Source organism: Emys orbicularis, chromosome 4 (assembly GCF_028017835.1).
Source record: "Emys orbicularis isolate rEmyOrb1 chromosome 4, rEmyOrb1.hap1, whole genome shotgun sequence".
NCBI classification, from domain to species: domain Eukaryota; kingdom Metazoa; phylum Chordata; order Testudines; family Emydidae; genus Emys; species Emys orbicularis.
Window position 1 is genome coordinate 145,285,961 of NC_088686.1, and position 18,627 is coordinate 145,304,587.

Sequence of the window (18,627 nt, forward strand, 5' to 3'; positions counted from 1 at the left end):
GACTTACCACCTTCCTTATCATAGCCTTGAGGGTTCGGTTAAACCTTTCTACCAACCCATCAGTCTGCGAATGGTAGACCGAAGTTCTCAGGGTACGTATATGGAGCAGCGTACAGAGGTCCTTCATTAGCTTCAACATAAATGAGGTTTCTTGGTCAGTTAATATCTCCTTCGGTAGCCCCATTCGGGCAAAGATCCCCACCAGCTCTTTGGCTATAGTTTTAGAGGCCGTGTTCTGCAGGGGGACGGCTTCTGGGTAGCGAGTAGCATAGTCCAAAACAACAAGTATATATTGGTGGCCCCGAGCCATCTTCTCCAGGGGTCCCACTAGGTCCATGGCTATTCGCTCGAAGGGGACCTCTATGATGGGAAGGGGTACTAAAGGTGCCCTCAAGTGGGGATGGGGACTGTGCAGCTGACACTCCGGGCAGGAGGCACAGTACCTCCGCACTTCTTCATGTACTCCAGACCAGAAGAACCGTCGTAGGACTCGTGCCAGGGTCTTCCCTACCCCCAAACGCCCCCAAAAAGATGACTATGAGCAAGACTTAATACAGCGTTCTGGTGTTTTTGAGGTACTAGGATCTGCTGTACCTTCTGCCCCTGTACTGATGCAACCCGGTATAAGAGATCCTTCTTCATTATGAAGTAGGGTCCTGGTCCCTGGGTTTTCCCTTCCACGGGGACCCCATCTATTTCAGTCACCTCCTTCCTAATGTTGTCATACCTTGGGTCTTCTGCCTGGTCCCGTCCAAAATTTCCTCTCCCAGGGCTAATCTGCCCAAGATCTAGGGGCCCAGTCTCTGTTGCCTCTACTGGTTCAGAAGCATTAGGGTGGGGGTCAGACTCAGGTGCTTCTCCCTCCTGCGTGGCCTCCTTTTCAGCTGCGCGGGTCCGCCTACTTACAAGAGCGACCCTCTGGCTTTGGGTCAGTATTCGGGTTCCCTAGGCCTTAGCTGCCCTTCTTTCCCTTTTTGTCTTTCTACCCTGTCTGAGAGTGGAGAACAAATCTGGGGATATTTCAGAGAAGATTGGGGGTTGACAGTCTGCTGTGGATGCCTCATCAATTTTAGGGTCCCCATCTTTCTCCAATCCCCCTACTGGGAGTAAGTTTCCAAACCCTGGGAAGTCCCTCCCTATGAGCACCGGGTATGGGAGTTTAGGGACTACACCTGCTGCTACCTCAGTAGTGTTCCCTTGGATCTCGATTTTTACTGGGATGGTGGGGTAGTAACTAACTGTCCCATGGACGCATGTTATCCCCGTACGTTTAGCCTGCAGCAGCTGACTACGCTTCACGAGCTTCCCTGAGATAAGCATGATAGCACTCTCCGAATCAACCAGTGCCGTAGTCCCTACCCCATTTAGTTTCACTGGTCTGGTATACATATATGGGGTTAGTGAGACCCCCACAAGGTGGATTAGGGAGCATGGATCTGTCCAGTTCCCCAGGTTACACTGCATAGGCTCCTCAGCATTGGGACACTGTGCAGCTATGGGTCCCCACTCCCCACAGGCATAACATCTGTATGGAGCCCTAGGCGTTCCCCGGTTTCTTGGTTTGGGCAGTGTAACATCACGATCCTCTTCTCCCTCAGTGCTCCGACTCTTTGTGGCCTCTGATGGGCCTTCAGCCTCTCTCTTTTTCCACCTGGGCCCTCCTGGTGGCCCAGTCACCCGAACTTTAGGGCTTGGTGCTGCTAGTTTAACCTGGGGTGCCTCTTCCTTAACTGGTCAGGTCAGCTCCCTCGCTGTCCTTCGCCTCTCTACCAGGGCGACAACCTCGTCATAGGTGGAGGGTTCGTTCTGGCTTACCCAGGCACGAAGGTCTGGTGGTAGTCCCCTCATGTATCGGTCGATGACCAGAACTGCTAGTATCTCTTCCGGACTCCGGGACTCTGTTTGCAACCACTTTCGTGCGAGATGGATGAGGTCATACAATTGGGACCGTGGGGTTTTGTCTTCCTGGTACCTCCAACTGTGATACTGCTGGTCCCGCACTGCTGTCATTACCCCAGATCTGGCCAGGATCTCTGCTTTCAGCTGGGGGTAGTCTGCCGTAGCCTCTTCAGGCAGATCATGGTAGGCCTTCTGGGCCTCCCCACACAGGAATGGGGCAAGGATGCCAGACCACTGATCTCGAGGCCAGACCTCCCGTAGGGCTGTCCTCTCAAAGGCCAGAAGGTATGCCTCTACATCATCCTCCCGTGTCATTTTCTGCAGCCAATGGCTGGCCTGTATGAGTCGCGTCCCATCATGTCCGCGATTCAGCTCTGTAAGGGACTTTACCTGGTTTACCAGTTCCCACAACATAGCTTGGTCTTGAGCAGCCTGGTCCAGCAGCAGGCGATTAGTCTCTTGCTGCAGCCGCACTGCCTCCTGTTGGGCGGCTGCCTGGACATGGGTAGCCTCCTGCTGGGCCACCATAGCTTGTATCAGTGCCCGCACTATGTCATCCATTGTGGTGGGGAAAAAAAATAAACTCTCTCCCTTTTTTTTTGGTTTGTTTTTTGTTGTTGTTGTGTTTAAAAAAAAAAAATCACCCTCCTTCTTCCGCCGCACTGTGCACCCCAAGATCCCACTCCTGACACCAGTGTGACAAAGTTCCTCCTCTATCTTGGTGGGTCCTGCGTTTATTGGCAGATTTTCTTGTCTCAGAGATTCACCATGTGGGTTGGGGAACAGCCCAGAGACCTTCCCCTCTGGAAGAACCCACAGTCCAGGTCAATTGGGAGGTTTGGGGGGAACCCAGGCTCGCCCTCTACTTCGGGTTCCAGCCCAGGGCCCTGTGGACTGCAGCTGTCTATAGTGCCTCCTGTAACAGCTGCATGACACCTACAACTCCCTGGGCTACTTCCCCATGGCCTCCTCCAAACACCTTCCTTATTCTCACCACAGGACCTTCCTCCTGGTGTCTGATAACGCTTGTGCGCCTGAGTCCTCCAGCAGCACACCCTCTCTCAGCTCCTTGCGCCTCTTGCTCCCAGCTCCTCACACTCACACCACAAACTGAAGTGAGCGCCTTTTTAAAACCCAGGTGCCCTGATTAGCCTGCCTTAATTGATTCTAGCAGCTTCTTCTTAATTGGCTCCAGGTGTCCTAATTAGTCTGCATGCCTTAACTGGTTCTAGCAGGTTCCTGATTACTCTAGTGCAGCCCCTGCTCTGGTCACTCAGGGAACAGAAAACTACTCATCCAGTGACCAGTATATTTGCCCTCTACCAGACTCCTGTACCACACTGGTCTGGGTCTATCACAGTACTTACTCAATCCCTCTTTAAACATCCCTTTCAGTCAGTGACTCTTGCCAGAATGTCAGAACATGTGTCCTACTGTGTTGGATCAGAAGCTAAACATAGCCGTGTGGAATGGACCAGGTCTATGCATTATGGGACTGTTTCCTCTTCCTTCCCTCCACCCCCTCAACACTGAGACTGTGTGGGAAATGCATCAATATTCAGATTAAATACCAGCCATGCCTGATGTTTGAATTTCCGTCAAAGAAAGAGGAAGTCGTTTTTAAATAAGAATATCTAAATAACACAGCCCCTGTCTAAGCGCCCTGTCCCAGACTCTTTTGGCCTAATATAATAACAATGACATGCAGCTTGTTCACAAAAGGAAAAAAAAGTGAACAGAGTTGGGTTAGTACAAACAATGGGTTTTATACCTTTTGAAAGAAACAGCTCCGGCAGCAGCACCGGGGAAGGCTGTTGCACTCAGGGATACAGACTGGAAGAGAAACCCATAGAGGGCTTTAAATGTTTCAATTTTACACCCTAATGAACAAAAGCAAACGAGGGGTTGATCTGGTGGGTGGTTTCAGGAGCAGCTGCCCGTCCGTGTAATGTGTCCACGGCTGCACCCACAAAGACACACATGCAGCGGGACGAGCCGGCCCCCTCCATGTGTGTGCCTGGGTAGTTCCCCCTGTCTCCTGGGACACAGACTCGATGCTGATCCCTGGGGCGAACCAATAACTCAGGGCCCAGCGCAGCTTCTTCTCCCGTCCCCCCGACCCCAGCACTGGCTCCCCGGACAGCGCCTGGGTTCAAACCAGTGACAAAAGCCCCGCCCATTTTCAACGCGCCCCGCCCCCACTTCTCAGGCCGCGCCCCCTGTTCACCGCCCCCTTTCCTCGCTGTCCCCGAGCTCCAGCCCCGACGGTGCGGCAGAGCCGGAGCGAGGAGCTGTCGCGCCCCTGAGACTCCGCTGCCGGCCCCGCCATGGTCTCGGCTCCGCGCTGCCGGCCCGGCGCCCGGGGGCTCCTGACGCTGCTGCTGCTGCTGCCCCTGCCCGGGGCTCGCGGTGAGTCGCGGCGGCCCCAGCAGCGGGCGGTGCCCCGGGCTGTGCGGGGCCGGCGGGCGGGGACCTGCTGCTGCACCGCACTGGCTGCGCGGGGTGCGGAACGGAGGGCAGCGAGCCCCGCCCGAGGCGGCACCGCCCCACTGGCTGCGGGCGCAGGAGCTCGGCCCGGCTAGTCGGGGCCCTGGGGAGCGAGCGGCCGCGGGACAGCCAGGGCCGGTGACAGGTGTGAGCGGGCAGGGCAGCGGGCTTGGCCCCACGGCCCGTCGGGGCGGGTGTTTCCGCTGCCAGAGACCCGCCGGGGCGATGTCTTGTCTTGGCCCCGCCTCTGCCCGTGAGAGACAAGCCCGGAGCTACCCAGTGCCCGTTCCCCGGCCTGGGAAACCAACTCACCGTCTGCAGCGTGGCTGTGCGGGGCCGGGGTCTGGGATGGGACCCCAGATAACTGTGCGTGGAGACCTTTGCTCACCCGGCCCTTGGCTTTACTCCGGCTGTGCTGGTTCCTCTATTGGTGATTTGGCCTCTCAGCCTGGTTTTAGTGTAATTAACCCCTTCACCGTCTCGCTGTGAAGTGGGGAGAATAAGTTGTTGGCTCCACGGGTGATGCCCCCAGCACCTGGATGTGTTGTGAGGAATCAGCACAGAGCTGGTAGCTGAAGTCTTGTGAGCTGATGAGATGGTCCCAAGAGAGGACAGGATCAGCAGGGGAGTGCAGGCTAATGGAAGCCCAGATCAGACAGGATTAAGAAAGAGAATTTGATCAGTGAACTCAGGCAAGAGGAGGAGGAGGAGGATGACACTTGTCTGGGAAGGGGCAGTTATAGAACTGGAGAGGATCAAGGATGCTGTTAGAAGGCAGAAACACAAGGCAGTGACTATAAGAATGGCTGTAGTGGGTCTGACCAATCGTCCATCTACCCCAGTATCCTGCCTCTGATAGTAGTCGGTGCCAGATGCTACACGGGGAATGAACAGAACAGGGCGATTATAGAGTGACCCATCCCCTGTTGTCCAGTGCCAGAGTCTGGCAGGCAGAGGTTTAAGAACACCCAGAGCGTGCGGTTCCACCCCTGACCATCATGGCTAATAGCCATTGATGGACCTGCCCTCCATGAACTTAACTAATTCTTTTTTAACTCAGTTATACTTTTGGCCTTCACAACATCATGTTCACTGATGTTAAGGGAAGGGAGGGAGGCATGTGGGGCAATAGTTGAAGGGATAGGTGAGTATGTGGTTGCACCCTGACCATTTTGGCTAATAGCCATTGATGGACCTGCCCTCCATGAACTTAACTAATTCTTTTTTCAACTCAGTTATACTTTTGGCCTTCACAGCATCATGTTCAATGATGTTGGAAGGGATATGGGGCAATAGTTGAAGGGATTGGTGGGATCAAAGGATGGATTTTGAGATTGGGGGAGACCAGAGCTTGTTTGCATTTGATTCTCGTGAAATGGCAATGTGTCAGGGGATCTCCTATTGTGAATGGCACTCCAGGCATGTTGACTGGGCCAAAGATTATCCATCTCTAAAACTGAACTATAATCCTCACTGTTGTGCGTAGGAATAGATTGTTTACGGTTCAAAGAGTTAATTGATGGTGTGGCTATAAGGGCAGTACACCTCATGCATGTGGACATCTTGCACTGTGAAGTCTCAGAAATATTAAGGAAAATGAAAAGAGTAAAATTAGTTGCATTTTTTCTTGTTTGTCTTAGCGATGTTGTTCAGTGGTACTTTCACTTGTGTTAGGAGGCAGAGCTTCGAAATATTTGTAGGAGAGAGAAGGAGCAATTCTGGGATTGGGCCTCTTTTCTTTTAGCCTGTTTTGTCAGAAACTAACACTGTAAAAGTCACTCGAGTCATCTTGCAGCATCCGATGTCTTTCTGTGAGTGGCCTGGCTGTTTATATGATTTTCAGAACAGTCAGATGAGTGAACTGACGATCTTTCCTTTTGCAAAATTCCTTTTTATACAGTGTCTATCCTGAAAACAATCCCAGGCACCCCTGAAAAAAAACCCAAATAAAACTGGTGATTGTAAGGGGGAGAAATATCCCTTCTAGCACTGAGCACAGGATTAATGGTGCTTCAAAAGAAGCTTTTGTTTAAGGGACGAATCTCTCCAGCTCGAGTTGGCCATTAGCTGGCCCACTTGGAGTGTGGGTGGGAGCTGGAGCTCGTCATGCAGTGGGGACTCAGCTACTCTGTGCTGCTAATCCAATCACTCTCTACTCCTCCACCGTTATTGCGCAGCGCGGTTGCTCTCGCTCGGCTAATTCCTGTTTAGAGAACTTGACCTAGCACAGCAGTGAAGACGCCTTTAGTTTAAACCCCTGGCTGTGGGAAGTTTGTCTGTTCTCATAGGCTACTGGAAAACCCGAGGAACCCCCCCACAACTGGGCTCACCTGGTCTGTGGCAGGTCCCTGTAGTATCTAAGGCATGTCAGGATCCTTTTCAACGAAGGCAGCTGTGTGAAATTAGTTAAAATAAATCTCTCTCCTATTAAATGAGTGTGTTCTTATGTTTTTCTGATAGGTCAGTGTGGGGCCCTGCCAATGCTCAGTCGTGCCGTCCCCAGTGATACTAGTCGCACAGAGGGCTTCCCTATCAGCACAGAAGTGACATACAGGTGCCTTGACGGCTTTGTTAAAATCCCTGGAAAGTCAGACACTGTTGTTTGCCTTTCAAACTCTGAGTGGTCAAACATTGGAGAGTTTTGTAATGGTAAGTATTTTATTTTCTCTGGAACAAATTTGCTCAGGCCACCCTTCGCTGATGGAAATGTCAGACTTTCCCCCACTGAATAGGTCTACTCAAAATTAGCTTTAATAACTAGTTTCAAGTTCCTTGCTGGATCAGTGACAATATACAATAAACCTGCTTATTCAAGAATCTTGTTGCAAAGCAATCTGGGAACATCCATCAGTGAGACGACTTGTGCTGGATTCAGGAATGTGTGGTTTAGATCGACAGGAATGGGAAGTAATTTTATATTTGAGTTTTGGCTGCACAGAAATAGGTGGGGATGCCTCCATCCTTGGGATGCTCATACAGTTTTGCTGCATCACCAGGCAAATATGAAATAAGGCTGTTTCAAAAATGATTTACCTGAATACTACCACTTATATTACAATATTGAATAAAGGTCCTGGCCAATGGTAGCTGGGGGGGGGGCAGTGCCTGTGGGCGAGAGCTACACGGAGCCGCTTGTGCACCTCCGCTTAGGAGACGGACCTGCTGCTGGCCGCTTCCGGGGCGCAGCATAGTCCGCGGTGCTGGCCGCTTCAGGGGCACAGCACAGCCTGCCTTAGCACCCCAGCTGCACCGCTGACGGAGCTGCCCGAGGTAAGCCTGCGCCCCAAACCCCTCATCCCCACCCCCAGCCCAGAGCCTGCACCCCCAGCCCAGAGCCCTGACCCCCTTCTGCCCCCGAGCCCAGAACCTCCTCCCACACCCTGAACCCCTCATACCTGGCCCCACCCCGCAGCCTTGAGCCCCTCCCACACCCCAAACCCCTCATCCCCAGCTCTGTTGGGTCATGGGCATCAACAATTTTCTTCAACTGGGTCACCAAAAAAAAAATTTGAAAACCACTGACCTAAAGAACTCTAAATCCAGATTAACAACAAGATGCAACAAATGGATGAAACAAATGGGTGAAGGTGGCGGGGAGGGAGGGCAGCATGTTTTCATGTAGATTAGCTATGCATGCAGTGTGGCTTGCCTCGTTTTGGATAGGTTATTTTAGAGGTTAAGGTAGCGGCTATGAATTTTTTCAGGGAGCCTGTCTGACAGGTAAGGAAGAAAGCCTGGAGGTTCTCTAGGAGACATGGATTAAGAGGAGATGAAGGTGGGGTATGTTGGTAGAGCTCAGTTGCTAGTTGACATCATGAGATGAGACATCTGGTAGGTTAGGCAGGGCTGTGATGAGATGTGCTTTGAAAGAGAGGATACGAAACTTATTTTTGGTGTGGTAAAGAAGGGAGTCCCTGTGGAGGGATGCACAGAAAAGGGGTTGACACCTGAAAAAAAGCCAGGTCCATAGAGAAGAATATAAGGGCCTGGAGGAGAGCTTTGGCAGTCTGGACTGAGAAAAGCTGGATCTTGGAGAAGTTAAGAAGGGAAAATGGCAAGATTTGGATATAGCCAGGACATGAGGGTCCATAGAAAGGGCTGAGTCAAAAATAATGCCCAGATTACAGGCATGAGCAGCTGAGAGGAGGAGGATTTTGTTCAATCAGTGGCGACTGAGGACGTGGAGAAGGAAAGATTTGCGAGGGAACACAAGCTCTGTTTTTGCCATGTGCAGTTTAAGCTACTGGCAGGGAATCCAAACGGGAGTTTTGTGAGTCGTCAATATAACAATCGCATCCAAAGCTGTGAGAGCAGATAGGATCCCAAACACAAGGTGCACAAGGAAAAGAGGGTGGGCCAAGGAGAGAATCCTGGCATATTCTCGCTGATGGGGCGGGGATGGGGGAGAGTTGGAGGACCCTCCAAACTACACCTGAAAGTACGAGATGGAAGAGTCAGGAGAAAAACCGTGAGAGGATGGAGTGACAAAAGCCAGTAGATGATGGGATTTAAAGAAGTAGAAATTCTTGATGGTGTCCAAGGCACTAAGAGGTCAAGGAGAATGGGGTGGGGTAGAGGCCCTGGGAATTGTGTGAGACTTCAATAAAGTGGAGAGTATGGACACAGACTGGGGAGGGTCACAAAGTTGGTTTGAGCACTGGCCTGGTAAACCCAGGGTTGTGAGTTTAATCCTTGAGGGGACCATTTGGGGATTTAGTTGGGGATTGGCCCTGCTTTGAGCAGGGGGTTGGACTAGATGATCTCCTGAGGTCCCTTCCAACCCTGATATTCTATGATTCATTAATAGAGTTGAAGAAGACAACCGTGCCGTGGTTGTAAACAGAATGTTCAGTTAGAATTGGAGATGAGGAGCAGGGGGGAATCTGTCTCTTTGTACATGCTTTAATCTACCAATGCCTTTCTCTCTCTTAGCTCCTTCCTTTTCTTTTTTACTCCTTAGTTCGTACCACCCGCTGCTTGGAGCAGCACCCAGTTAACATGGTCCAAGTGGCTTGCCTTTCTTCCTTAAAAATAATTGTTAAAAAATCTCCCTTCCCCTACATATTTTGTAAAGTGTCCTGCTCTAATGCTCATATGCAGTTCTGTGGCTGTACTGTAAGAGCTGCTGCTGCCTCTAAATCATAAACTTTTGGGGGAGGGTATCTGTTACCTGTTTGGTACCCTTCACTTATGTTACAGAGCTGGGCACAGTTAGTGTTTCTATTTTTTTTTAAATATATATATGTGTGTGTGTTTATATATAAATAGAAAGGCATAAAATTGTACTTTTAACTATCTTTATAGCTAAATCTTTCAGACCCTGTGTCTTTTTTGCTAGGTGGCTGTGGTGCCCCACCAAGGTTAAAATCTGCTGCCTTAAGTATGGAAGATGCGACAAAGAATTACTGTCCTCCTGGGACCACTGTGAGTTATGTCTGTCGTACAGGATATGAGAGCACCGAACTGAGACATGTCATTACTTGTCTTGAGAGTTTAACATGGTCAGAAGCCCCTGAGTTCTGTAGAGGTGGGTGTCTTTTTTTTTTTCTTTTTTCTTTTTTTGTCACTTTTCTCTCTCCATTGAGCGAGTGGCCCTCTGTGAGCAGATAGGAATGTTTTCTGTTAAGCAGCTGGTTCACATTTCAGCAGCAGCTTGTCAATGATAGTTTGAAAAACCTTTTTGTCAGGTTTTGTCGTTAATTTTCAATTAAGCTTTAAATGGCAAGAGAAAGCAAAGTGAGAACTATTGAACGTTAGACGGCGTGTGCAGTAGTTAAACTTTTCATTTGTTTGTTGTGCTTCCCAGCAGCAGTAGGAAATCACAAACAATGCAGTAAAGTTAATATCATACTGTGGTAAATATCCATTTAAAAATGGTGAGCACAGTATCCCTGGTAACTATATGTGAAGGAGAATAATGATATTATTTTTGTTGTTGTTAAAATTCACACATTAAAAAATTCTAGCCTCAGAGACCACTCATTCAGCATGAAGTTCAACCAAACTGAATCACCGTATTAAAAAATGAATGCAATATTTAATAACTATGTGTATGGCAAAGTTGTTCAAATACCAAAATACATCATAAAACTTCAATGACGAATGGCCTGCATTGCGAAGAATACTGTAAGTTTTGGCAAAGCTACCTGTATTGAGTCTATATCTGTTGTATTCCATGCAAAACCTACGTTAATACAGGGTGAGAGGAAGGAGCCAACTGAGTGATCACCCTAAACCGCAGCTCCTTGCATGTATGTATTATATTCTGTTTGACAAACCTAGGTTATATCTTAATACTGATGTGAATTTCTTGCGCAGTCTTAGACTCAAGTAGTCTGGCATGCCTGCTTAGGAAAATACTTCATGTATATAACAGGCCATATATTTTTATGTGCAAAAATCCTTGTCCACATCAAGGACAGAGATGTTTTCCCAATATAATCATTAGTGCTATTTGTAGCTTTCTCTGTGGTCCCTGAATGCAGCAGGTCTCTTCTGTTTGGCATGTGGACATGGTGAATGGCTGATGGTGTGTTCTGTCTGGTAATAAGTGCCTGGCACCAGAGGAAGCATCACAAATAACTCCCTGTACCAGGTAGGAGGAGTCTCTGCCATTGAAGTTGACAAAGTGATAGAATTCAACACTTAATATGGACAATAAGAATATCCACAGTTAAGTAGGAAAACCCCCCAGAGAGGAGAGTGAACTAACTGCACTGCTAGTCTGCCATTGCCATAGTCCAGGGGTGGCCAAACTTACTGACCCTTCGAGCCGCATACAACAATCTTCAGAAGTTCAAGAGCCGGAGCAGGAGGAACCTGCTGGGGCTCGGGGCCTCACCCCGCTCCTGCTGAAGCCCTGAGACCCGCCTCCCTGCTGGGCAGAAGCCACTAGCCCACCACCCTGCTCCAAGGCAGAGGTCCCAAGCTCCTCCCGCCCCCCCCCCCGCCAAGTCTGGTAGGGGGGCTCCGTGAGCTGCACTTTAACAGTAAAAGAGCCACATGCGGCTCGCGAGCCACAGTTTGGTCACACCGGCCATAGTCTCTTCTAAGTATGTTAGAGTTTGTTGCATCAACATAACACGCTAACACTGATCTTGTTCTGTGCTAGGGAAATCGTGTGGTGTTCCAAAAGGACCAGAGCATGGCAGAGCTGTTGATATAACAAATGACCTGTATGGTGCAAGAGTAAACATCATTTGTGATGAAGGGTGAGTGTTGGGCAGCCGGTGCTGATTAATTCACAGAGCTTAGTTTGGTGAACAGTGGAAAATGAATAATAGAAATTCCGATCTAATTGAAAAACCTAATCTGAGCAGGTGCTACAGATCTGCTGTCCTGCTTCAGGGCCCTATTGAAAAAGTATAACCTTCAAGCTGAATTTGGCCAGGTGTGGATCATGATCCCTCAGTCCTCCAGTTGAAAGATTAAGTTGGAAGTAAGCAGGTGCAGCTACGGTATCATGGGGTGCGCTTCAATTTGTTCAAGCTGCTGTTGGAAAAAAACTACCATAATATGTGATTGGGTTCTAGTTTCATTGGATTGTGCAGGTACTTTCTGGACATCAGAGTCATTGAACAGGGAAGCACGTGGCATGAGCATGGATGTCTCCGTTTTAATTAATATATAATTTTGTTTTTCACTGTATCACCCATTTAAGTGGTATGTGCAGGCAACAAGGGTTAGATTCCCTGTGCTGGGATCAGGATGATTGGGAGGGGCTGGTTATGGAATAAATTGCCTAGGGAAGTTGTGGAATCTCTGTCATCAGAGATTTTTAAGAGCAGGTTAGACAAACACCTGTCAGGGATGGTGTAGATAATACTTAGTCCTGCCTGAGTGCAGGGGACTGGACTAGAAAACCTCTCCAGGTTCCTTCTATTCCTATGAATTTTAAGAGATGATATCAAATCACTTTACAAAGGAGGGCAGTATTGTTTACCCCATTTTACAGATAGGGAATCTGAAGCGCAGAGGGAAAGTGACTTCCCAGATCACCCACAGGCCAGAGGCAGAAATGAGAATAGAATCCAAGTTTCCTGAGTGCCAGTCCAGTGGTTTTTCCTCTAGGGAATACTGCACCTGAGTTGCACCCACAAGAATGTCCAAGCTGTTGTTGTGATGCTTCACATTTTCCTATGCAGAAGTGTACAGGAGCTACACACCTTGGAATTGTGTCCCACCAACGAAAGCTCTGGGTTTAAATAGGCTGATTAGGTTTGGACATTGAGATGTTCAGGTTTTGAAAGAGTGGCAGCAGTGGGACAGCCCTTGCGCACCTGTCTTCTCCCCCTGTTGTTGCTGTCAGCACAAGCGGCCTTTGGGTGTAATGTTTTAAGTTGGAAGAAAAGCAGTAGCCACCTGGCCACACATGATGTTCATGTCTATCCTTGTTGGCCCCTGTCATTTCAGCAGACCGGTAAAAGAACCTGCAGAGACCAGCCTTACTAGGTGCACCTCTCATCTGTTTCTCTAAACCTCCTTGACAAATAAATAAGGCCATGACCTTTAGCCTGTAGTGTTAAAGGAAGTCGTGAAGGCTAAGTGACTGCATTGCCAGTATGCAGTACTTCCTGTGCAAGAATTAACTAGAGGTCTAGCAAAGTGGGTCTTGGATGTGGACTGTTGCCAACTCTTTAGTAGAAGAGCAGAGTTAAAATAGGCAGAGGAATGATGGCACCAAGCAGGCTGAGCTACTGACTTCCAGAGTGACAGAGACACCCCTTTTAGTACTTTGCTCCCCATTTCTCTGGGCCAGTAATCCAAGGTGTAGAATGCCAACAGCACACATCCCGAGCACTGTTCTGCAGATTGGAACGAGGGAGGTGTGACGCAGCCTCCTACTCTGCAAATCCAAACCTCGTTGACATACAAACACTCTGAGAAGATTAACAGTCTGGAAAATTACTAATTTCCTTAGTGTTTTTCAAATTTTGGAACTTATCTAGGGACTTCTTCCACCTTTTGGAGAAATAAGAATCATTAATAAATGTGGAGAAGAGAGACTTACTTGTTTCCCTTCGCTAAGGTTTAACAAAGGTATTGCACTGAAATTCCCAAGCATCTGGCTAGTATAGACTTTAAGGAGAAGAATTTCACCTGCTAACATGGTCTCTGCAATCTTATACCCACCTATTTGCTTGTTCTACATTGGCTTTAACCAATCAGCATTCCTTGGTCCTAGGGATCATGTTGGTACTTACAGCAGGAATGACGCTACAGAGTCACTTACTGGCAGAAAGAACCCCTTTTCCAAAGTTCTGGACTATTACAGGAGTAATTAGAGTTAGGTAAGAAACTTTTTCTCTTCTCTTTAGGTTCAGATTACTTGGGCGGCCTTTCATCCAATGTGTGCTGAAGGGACATCAAGTTGAATGGAGTCAACTTCCAACTTGTCAAGGTCAGGCTATTTTTATGGCTTTAAGAAGAACTCCTGATTGGAGCTGTTGCAGAGTAACTGTTACAGACAGGACCGGCTCTAGGCACCAGCAAACCAAGCACGTACTTGGGGTGGCAGAATTCCAGGGGCAGCATTCCGGGTCGTTTTTTATTTCTTTTGCTTTGGCAGTTGCGCTCTCGGTTTTTGTTTTTGTTTTTTTGTGGGTTTTTTTGCTTGGGGAGGCAAAAAACCTAGAGCCGGCCCTGGTTACAGAGCTTTCATGTGTGTTTTATATTCACTCGATTTAGATTATGTCGATCATATAGATATTTTTGGGAAAGGGGAGACATGATGAAAGTGTAGGAGGATCCATTGTGTTGCTGGTTCCTTCTGTAGAAGCCACATTCCAAACAAACACAAAACCCCACAGGCCTCTCGATCCCTACAGAGCATTCCCCTTGAGCTTGCTGTCTGGTGTATAGATTCCAACCCAACTAATGACCTAAACACAAGTGAACACGGGGATGGTGGGGTTCGATTAGTTTCTTATTCCTCAACAAATAATCTCTGCTGCTTTTGAACTCTTTCATCCAACTTTTTTTTATTTAGTGTAATTCCTCCCTGTTAACTATTCTCCTCCCTTCCCCTCAAAACCAACCAACCAATCCTGGACTCCACACTCAAAATCTTGAGGCTATTTTGGAGTGAAACCCAGTATTAAAACTTCTTCCCAATTTATTTGCTTTAACTTTTTTGTCCTTTTGGACACTACGTGGGGTGGATCTGTCAACCAGGCTATCGCCATCTGGTCTAGAACCAGCTGCAGTTAAAAGGAAAGTTCTAATTTAAGCGTTCAGCTTCTGGAACATTGTAGAAGGGCAACTATTGTCTTTCAAGGATGTCAATCAAAGAGTCCCAGCTCCTTATATATAATGTGGGAGAGGGATGTGTTCTGATAAGGCTGTTATCCGGGATTTGTTTAATGGAGCCAAAATCTTCTAGCTGAATGGATGTTGGGAGTGGAGAAAAGTTTGAAAGCAGAAAGTCTTGTAAATCTAAGGAAGGTAATGCCTGACATTTTGTTAAAACACAGTACTAATTACACTCTCAAATGGTTGAATTTTTTCCCCTTTTTGGGAGGAATTGTAAACAAATGTTTACATAATCTTTACAATTCACCTGTAACTGAAATGTGCATTAATATTCATGATGCCATTCTCCTTTCCTTCAGCGATTACTTGTTCTCCTCCTCCTAATATTGCCAATGGGATGCACAATGGCGGCAACGTGGAAATCTTTGATTATAACTCATCGGTAACTTACAAATGTGATGATAATTTCTCACTTACTGGAGAGGCCTCCATTCACTGTACACCTAAAGATAACATCAATGGAGTCTGGAATGGGTCTGCCCCTGAATGCAAAGGTGACTGCCTGTTTTTATCTTCCTCTTGTTCTACTTTCTCCCACCAGAAAAAAACAATATTTTGATTTCTAGGCAAACCCATAAACATGAGGAAATTCAGTTAGGCATTAATCATCTAAAGATATAACTTGTGGGAAACCTGGTTGCTGTTGGAAACGTAATCCTTAAAAAATGGCTGTCGCTTCATATACGCATAAGGAGGAAAAATTAAGATCTCATGGGTAACCTTAATTCTGTGATTTCCTAATTTCTGAGTGCTCTACAATTTTAATAACTTGTTTCTGCTGTGGGTTTTATGTAACTTCTGGGCTTTTTAAAACGAAAAAAGAAGTCTATGTGAAACTAATGTTCCATCCTCCACTTCCATGTGTCATTGAGGTTTGACTCTTGGGCCTAAGGTTCTGCAGCATAGACCTCTATCAAGTTAAAGAACTAATTATAATAGGTGGCTGCAGCAGTAAATTGTTATCAGGACCAACCACTAGAGGAGGATGCACAACACACTAAAACAATGGATTATATATGCACGAATAACCTCATTGTACACACCACGTAGCCAAGTATTTAGATTTGGCAAATTCTTTCGGTTAGGCTAAGTGGATGAGACTTGGGTCTGCCATATTAGAGATCTGGGTTGTTCCTAGCTTATGTAGCTTCCATTCAGGGAGGATGGGTTGCTCAGTGATAACTTGGGTTTTGAAGGGCACAGGATTGTTAACACTAGTCAGTAGAAATAATGAGAGTTGAACTCATCATCTCCTGATTCCCAACACGGCGCACCTTCTCCTAGGCCAAAGGATATTTTGATGTGAGGGATGGAGATGCATAGTTCTGAGTTGCACATGGCAACACCTTGCAGAGAATGCTCAGTGAGAACAGCATGCTTAGGGGTTTTAGAAGTCCCTCTAGGAAGTTTTGATGAGTAAAACTGAAGGGAAATGACAGATTTGGGCAGTTTGTAACTCATGGTGCAAGAGGCACCACATTGAGCCTTTCACATCCCTGCTGCAAACCACGGAACTGTTAGAGCTCTTAAAGAGAGAGAGAGAACTTTTGTAAAGGAAAGTGGTAGGCAGCTCAATGTAGGGGTTGCTATGGGCTTCCCCTAGAATATCTGAATGGGATCCCAGCAGCAGTCTGCAGGGTAGCCCAACTGGGCTCTCACTGTGACAACGTGTAAGTGGGATAAGTCTGTCTTGTCTCTAAAGATGCAGATTCCTAAACATTAGTTTGGCAAGCCCCTGACTGTGAGTGGCCAGCTCGTGATGGGAGACTGATGTAATGTTCATAGCTGCTTTTTTCTCTTCTTTTTGCTTAGTCATAATTACCCAGGACAAACCACAACTTGCCTTGTTTCTGGCTTGTATAAAATAGCAGGGTTCTATAGGCACTACAGCAGAAATAGGGTTTTTTTAGAGGTTAAGCTAGCAGCTATGAATTTTTTCAGGGAATCTGTCTGACAGGTAAAGAAGAATGCTTGGAGGTTCTCTAGGACTCTTGCCAGAATGTCAGAACATGTGTCATACTGTGCTGGATCAGAAACTAAATATAGCAGTGTGGAATGGACCAGGTATATGCATTATGGGATTGTTTCCTGTTCCTTCCCCGCACTCCTCTCAACACTGAGACTGTGCAGGAAATGCATCATTATTCAGTTTAAATACCAGCCATGTCTGATGATTGAATTTCCATCAAAGAAAGAGGAAGTCGTTTTTAAATAAAAATGTCTAAATAACACAGTCCCTGTCTAAGCGCCCCGTCTCAGACTCTTTTGGCCTATATAATAAGAGTGATATGCAGCTTGTTCACAAAAGGGAAAAAAAGTGAACAGAGTTAGGTTAGTACAAACAGTGGGTTTTATATCTTTTGAAAGAAACTGCTCTGGCCACTGTAGGAAGCCCGCTCCTGGCAGCAGCGCCGGGGAAGGCTGTTGCACTCAGGGATACAGACTGGAAGGGAAACCCGTGGAGGGCTTTAAATGTTTCAATTTTACACCCTAATGAACAAAAGCAAACGAGGGTTAGATCTGGTGGGTGATTCCATGAGCAGATGCCCCTCCGTCTAATGTGCCCATGGCTGCACCCACAAAGACACACGTGCAGCGGGGCGAGCCGGCCCCCTCCATGTATGTGCCTGGGCAGGTCCCCCTGCCACCTGGGATACCGGCTCGATGCTGATCCCTGGGGCGAACCAATAATTCAGGGCCCAGTGCAGCCTCTTCTCCCCTTCCCATGACCCCACCACTTGCTCCCCGGGCAGTGCCTGGGTTCAAAACGGTGACAGAAGCCCCGCCCCTTTTGAACACACCCCGCACCCACTTCTCAGGCCCCACCCCATCCTCTCCTGGCCATGCCCCTGCTCACTGCCCCATTTCCTCGCCCTCACTCGAGTTCTGGGGCCTTGACGTTGCTGGGAGAGCCGGAGCGAGCAGTCGCGCCCCTGAGACTCCGCTGCCGGCCCCGCCATGGTCTCGGCTCCGCGCTGCCCTCCCGGCGCCTGGGGGCTCCTGATGCTGCTGCCCCTGCCTGGGGCTCGCGGTGAGTGGGTTGGGGTGGGGGGTGGCCCCTGCCTGGGCACAGAGTCCCCTCGGTCCCACCCCCGCATTGGTGCCGGGCTGGGCGGGGACCGGAGCCGCAGCGGCTCCCCCGGGCTCTCCCCATCACATGGGGGCCTGGCCCCCGCCCCCATCCAGCCCCTCAGCCCGGGCTGCATCAGACTCGGCCCGCGGGGGACAGGAGGGGATGAGGGGGGCCCGAGTCCCGCAGCAGCGACAGGTACTCGCTGCCCCACCCTGGCCCCTGGCACCACACCTCTCCGAGCCTTGGGCCCCCGGGAGCGCGTCTGCCTGGGAGGCTAAACTCTGTCCCATTGGTGAGAGTGTTAATGCCCAGGGCCTGCTTCTGGGGGCTGGGAGTTTCTCCTGTCCGTGGGGGGAGGGGGGGGAGAAAAAGCCACTTTGAACAGCAGGTCAAGGTGCAGCTGCTGTAGCTGACTAGTTTCAGTAAAACGAAGTTTGGGGTATAAGACTCCTAAAGATTCTAAAATGAGCAAGTTCCCCTGTTACAGCCTCAGGGCAGGTCTTCACTACGGGGTGGGGGGAGGGGGTTGATTTAAGATACGCAAATTCAGCTACGCGAATAGCGTAGCTGAATTCGACGTATCGGAGCCGACTTACCCCGCTGTGAGGACGGTGGCAAAATCGACCTCCGCGGCTCCCAGTCGACGGCGCTTACTCCCACCTCCGCTGGTGGAGTAAGAGCGTCGATTCGGGGATCGATTGTCGCGTCCCGACGAGATGCGATAATTCGATCCCCGAGAGATCGATTTCTACCCGCCGATTCAGGCGGGTAGTGTAGACCTAGCCTCAGGTTTGTGACTGTACAGAAATGGATAAAAAACTTCATTAAAGCGAATGTTAAAATGATCTAATACACAG

At 48.6% G+C, this 18,627-nt stretch overlaps 2 protein-coding genes across 2 annotated transcripts in view; both read left to right on the top strand.

Annotated features, from left to right (window-relative positions):
• The window catches only part of LOC135877902 (complement decay-accelerating factor-like), a 159,215-nt gene that overhangs the window by 40,505 nt on the left and 100,083 nt on the right, over positions 1 to 18,627 (top strand). The gene's annotated exons all lie outside the window — the stretch shown is intronic.
• On the top strand, positions 4,180 to 16,565 carry LOC135877090 (complement decay-accelerating factor-like). The gene is made up of 7 exons (XM_065402441.1): positions 4,180 to 4,308; positions 6,847 to 7,035; positions 9,725 to 9,913; positions 11,498 to 11,597; positions 13,704 to 13,786; positions 14,997 to 15,191; positions 16,510 to 16,565. The coding sequence occupies exons 1-7, from the start codon at positions 4,227 to 4,229 to the stop codon at positions 16,563 to 16,565; spliced, it is 894 nt and encodes a 297-aa protein (XP_065258513.1). The 5' UTR covers positions 4,180 to 4,226.

Coding starts and splice junctions, on each gene's coding strand:
- LOC135877090 (XM_065402441.1), top strand. CDS start 4,227: ATGGTCTCGGCTCCGCGCTGCCGGCCCGGCGCCCGGGGGCTCCTGACG. Junction 11,598..13,703: donor AACATCATTTGTGATGAAGG/GTGAGTGTTGGG, acceptor TCTTCTCTTTAG/GTTCAGATTACTTGGGCGGC. Junction 15,192..16,509: donor GTCTGCCCCTGAATGCAAAG/GTGACTGCCTGT, acceptor CTTTTTGCTTAG/TCATAATTACCCAGGACAAA.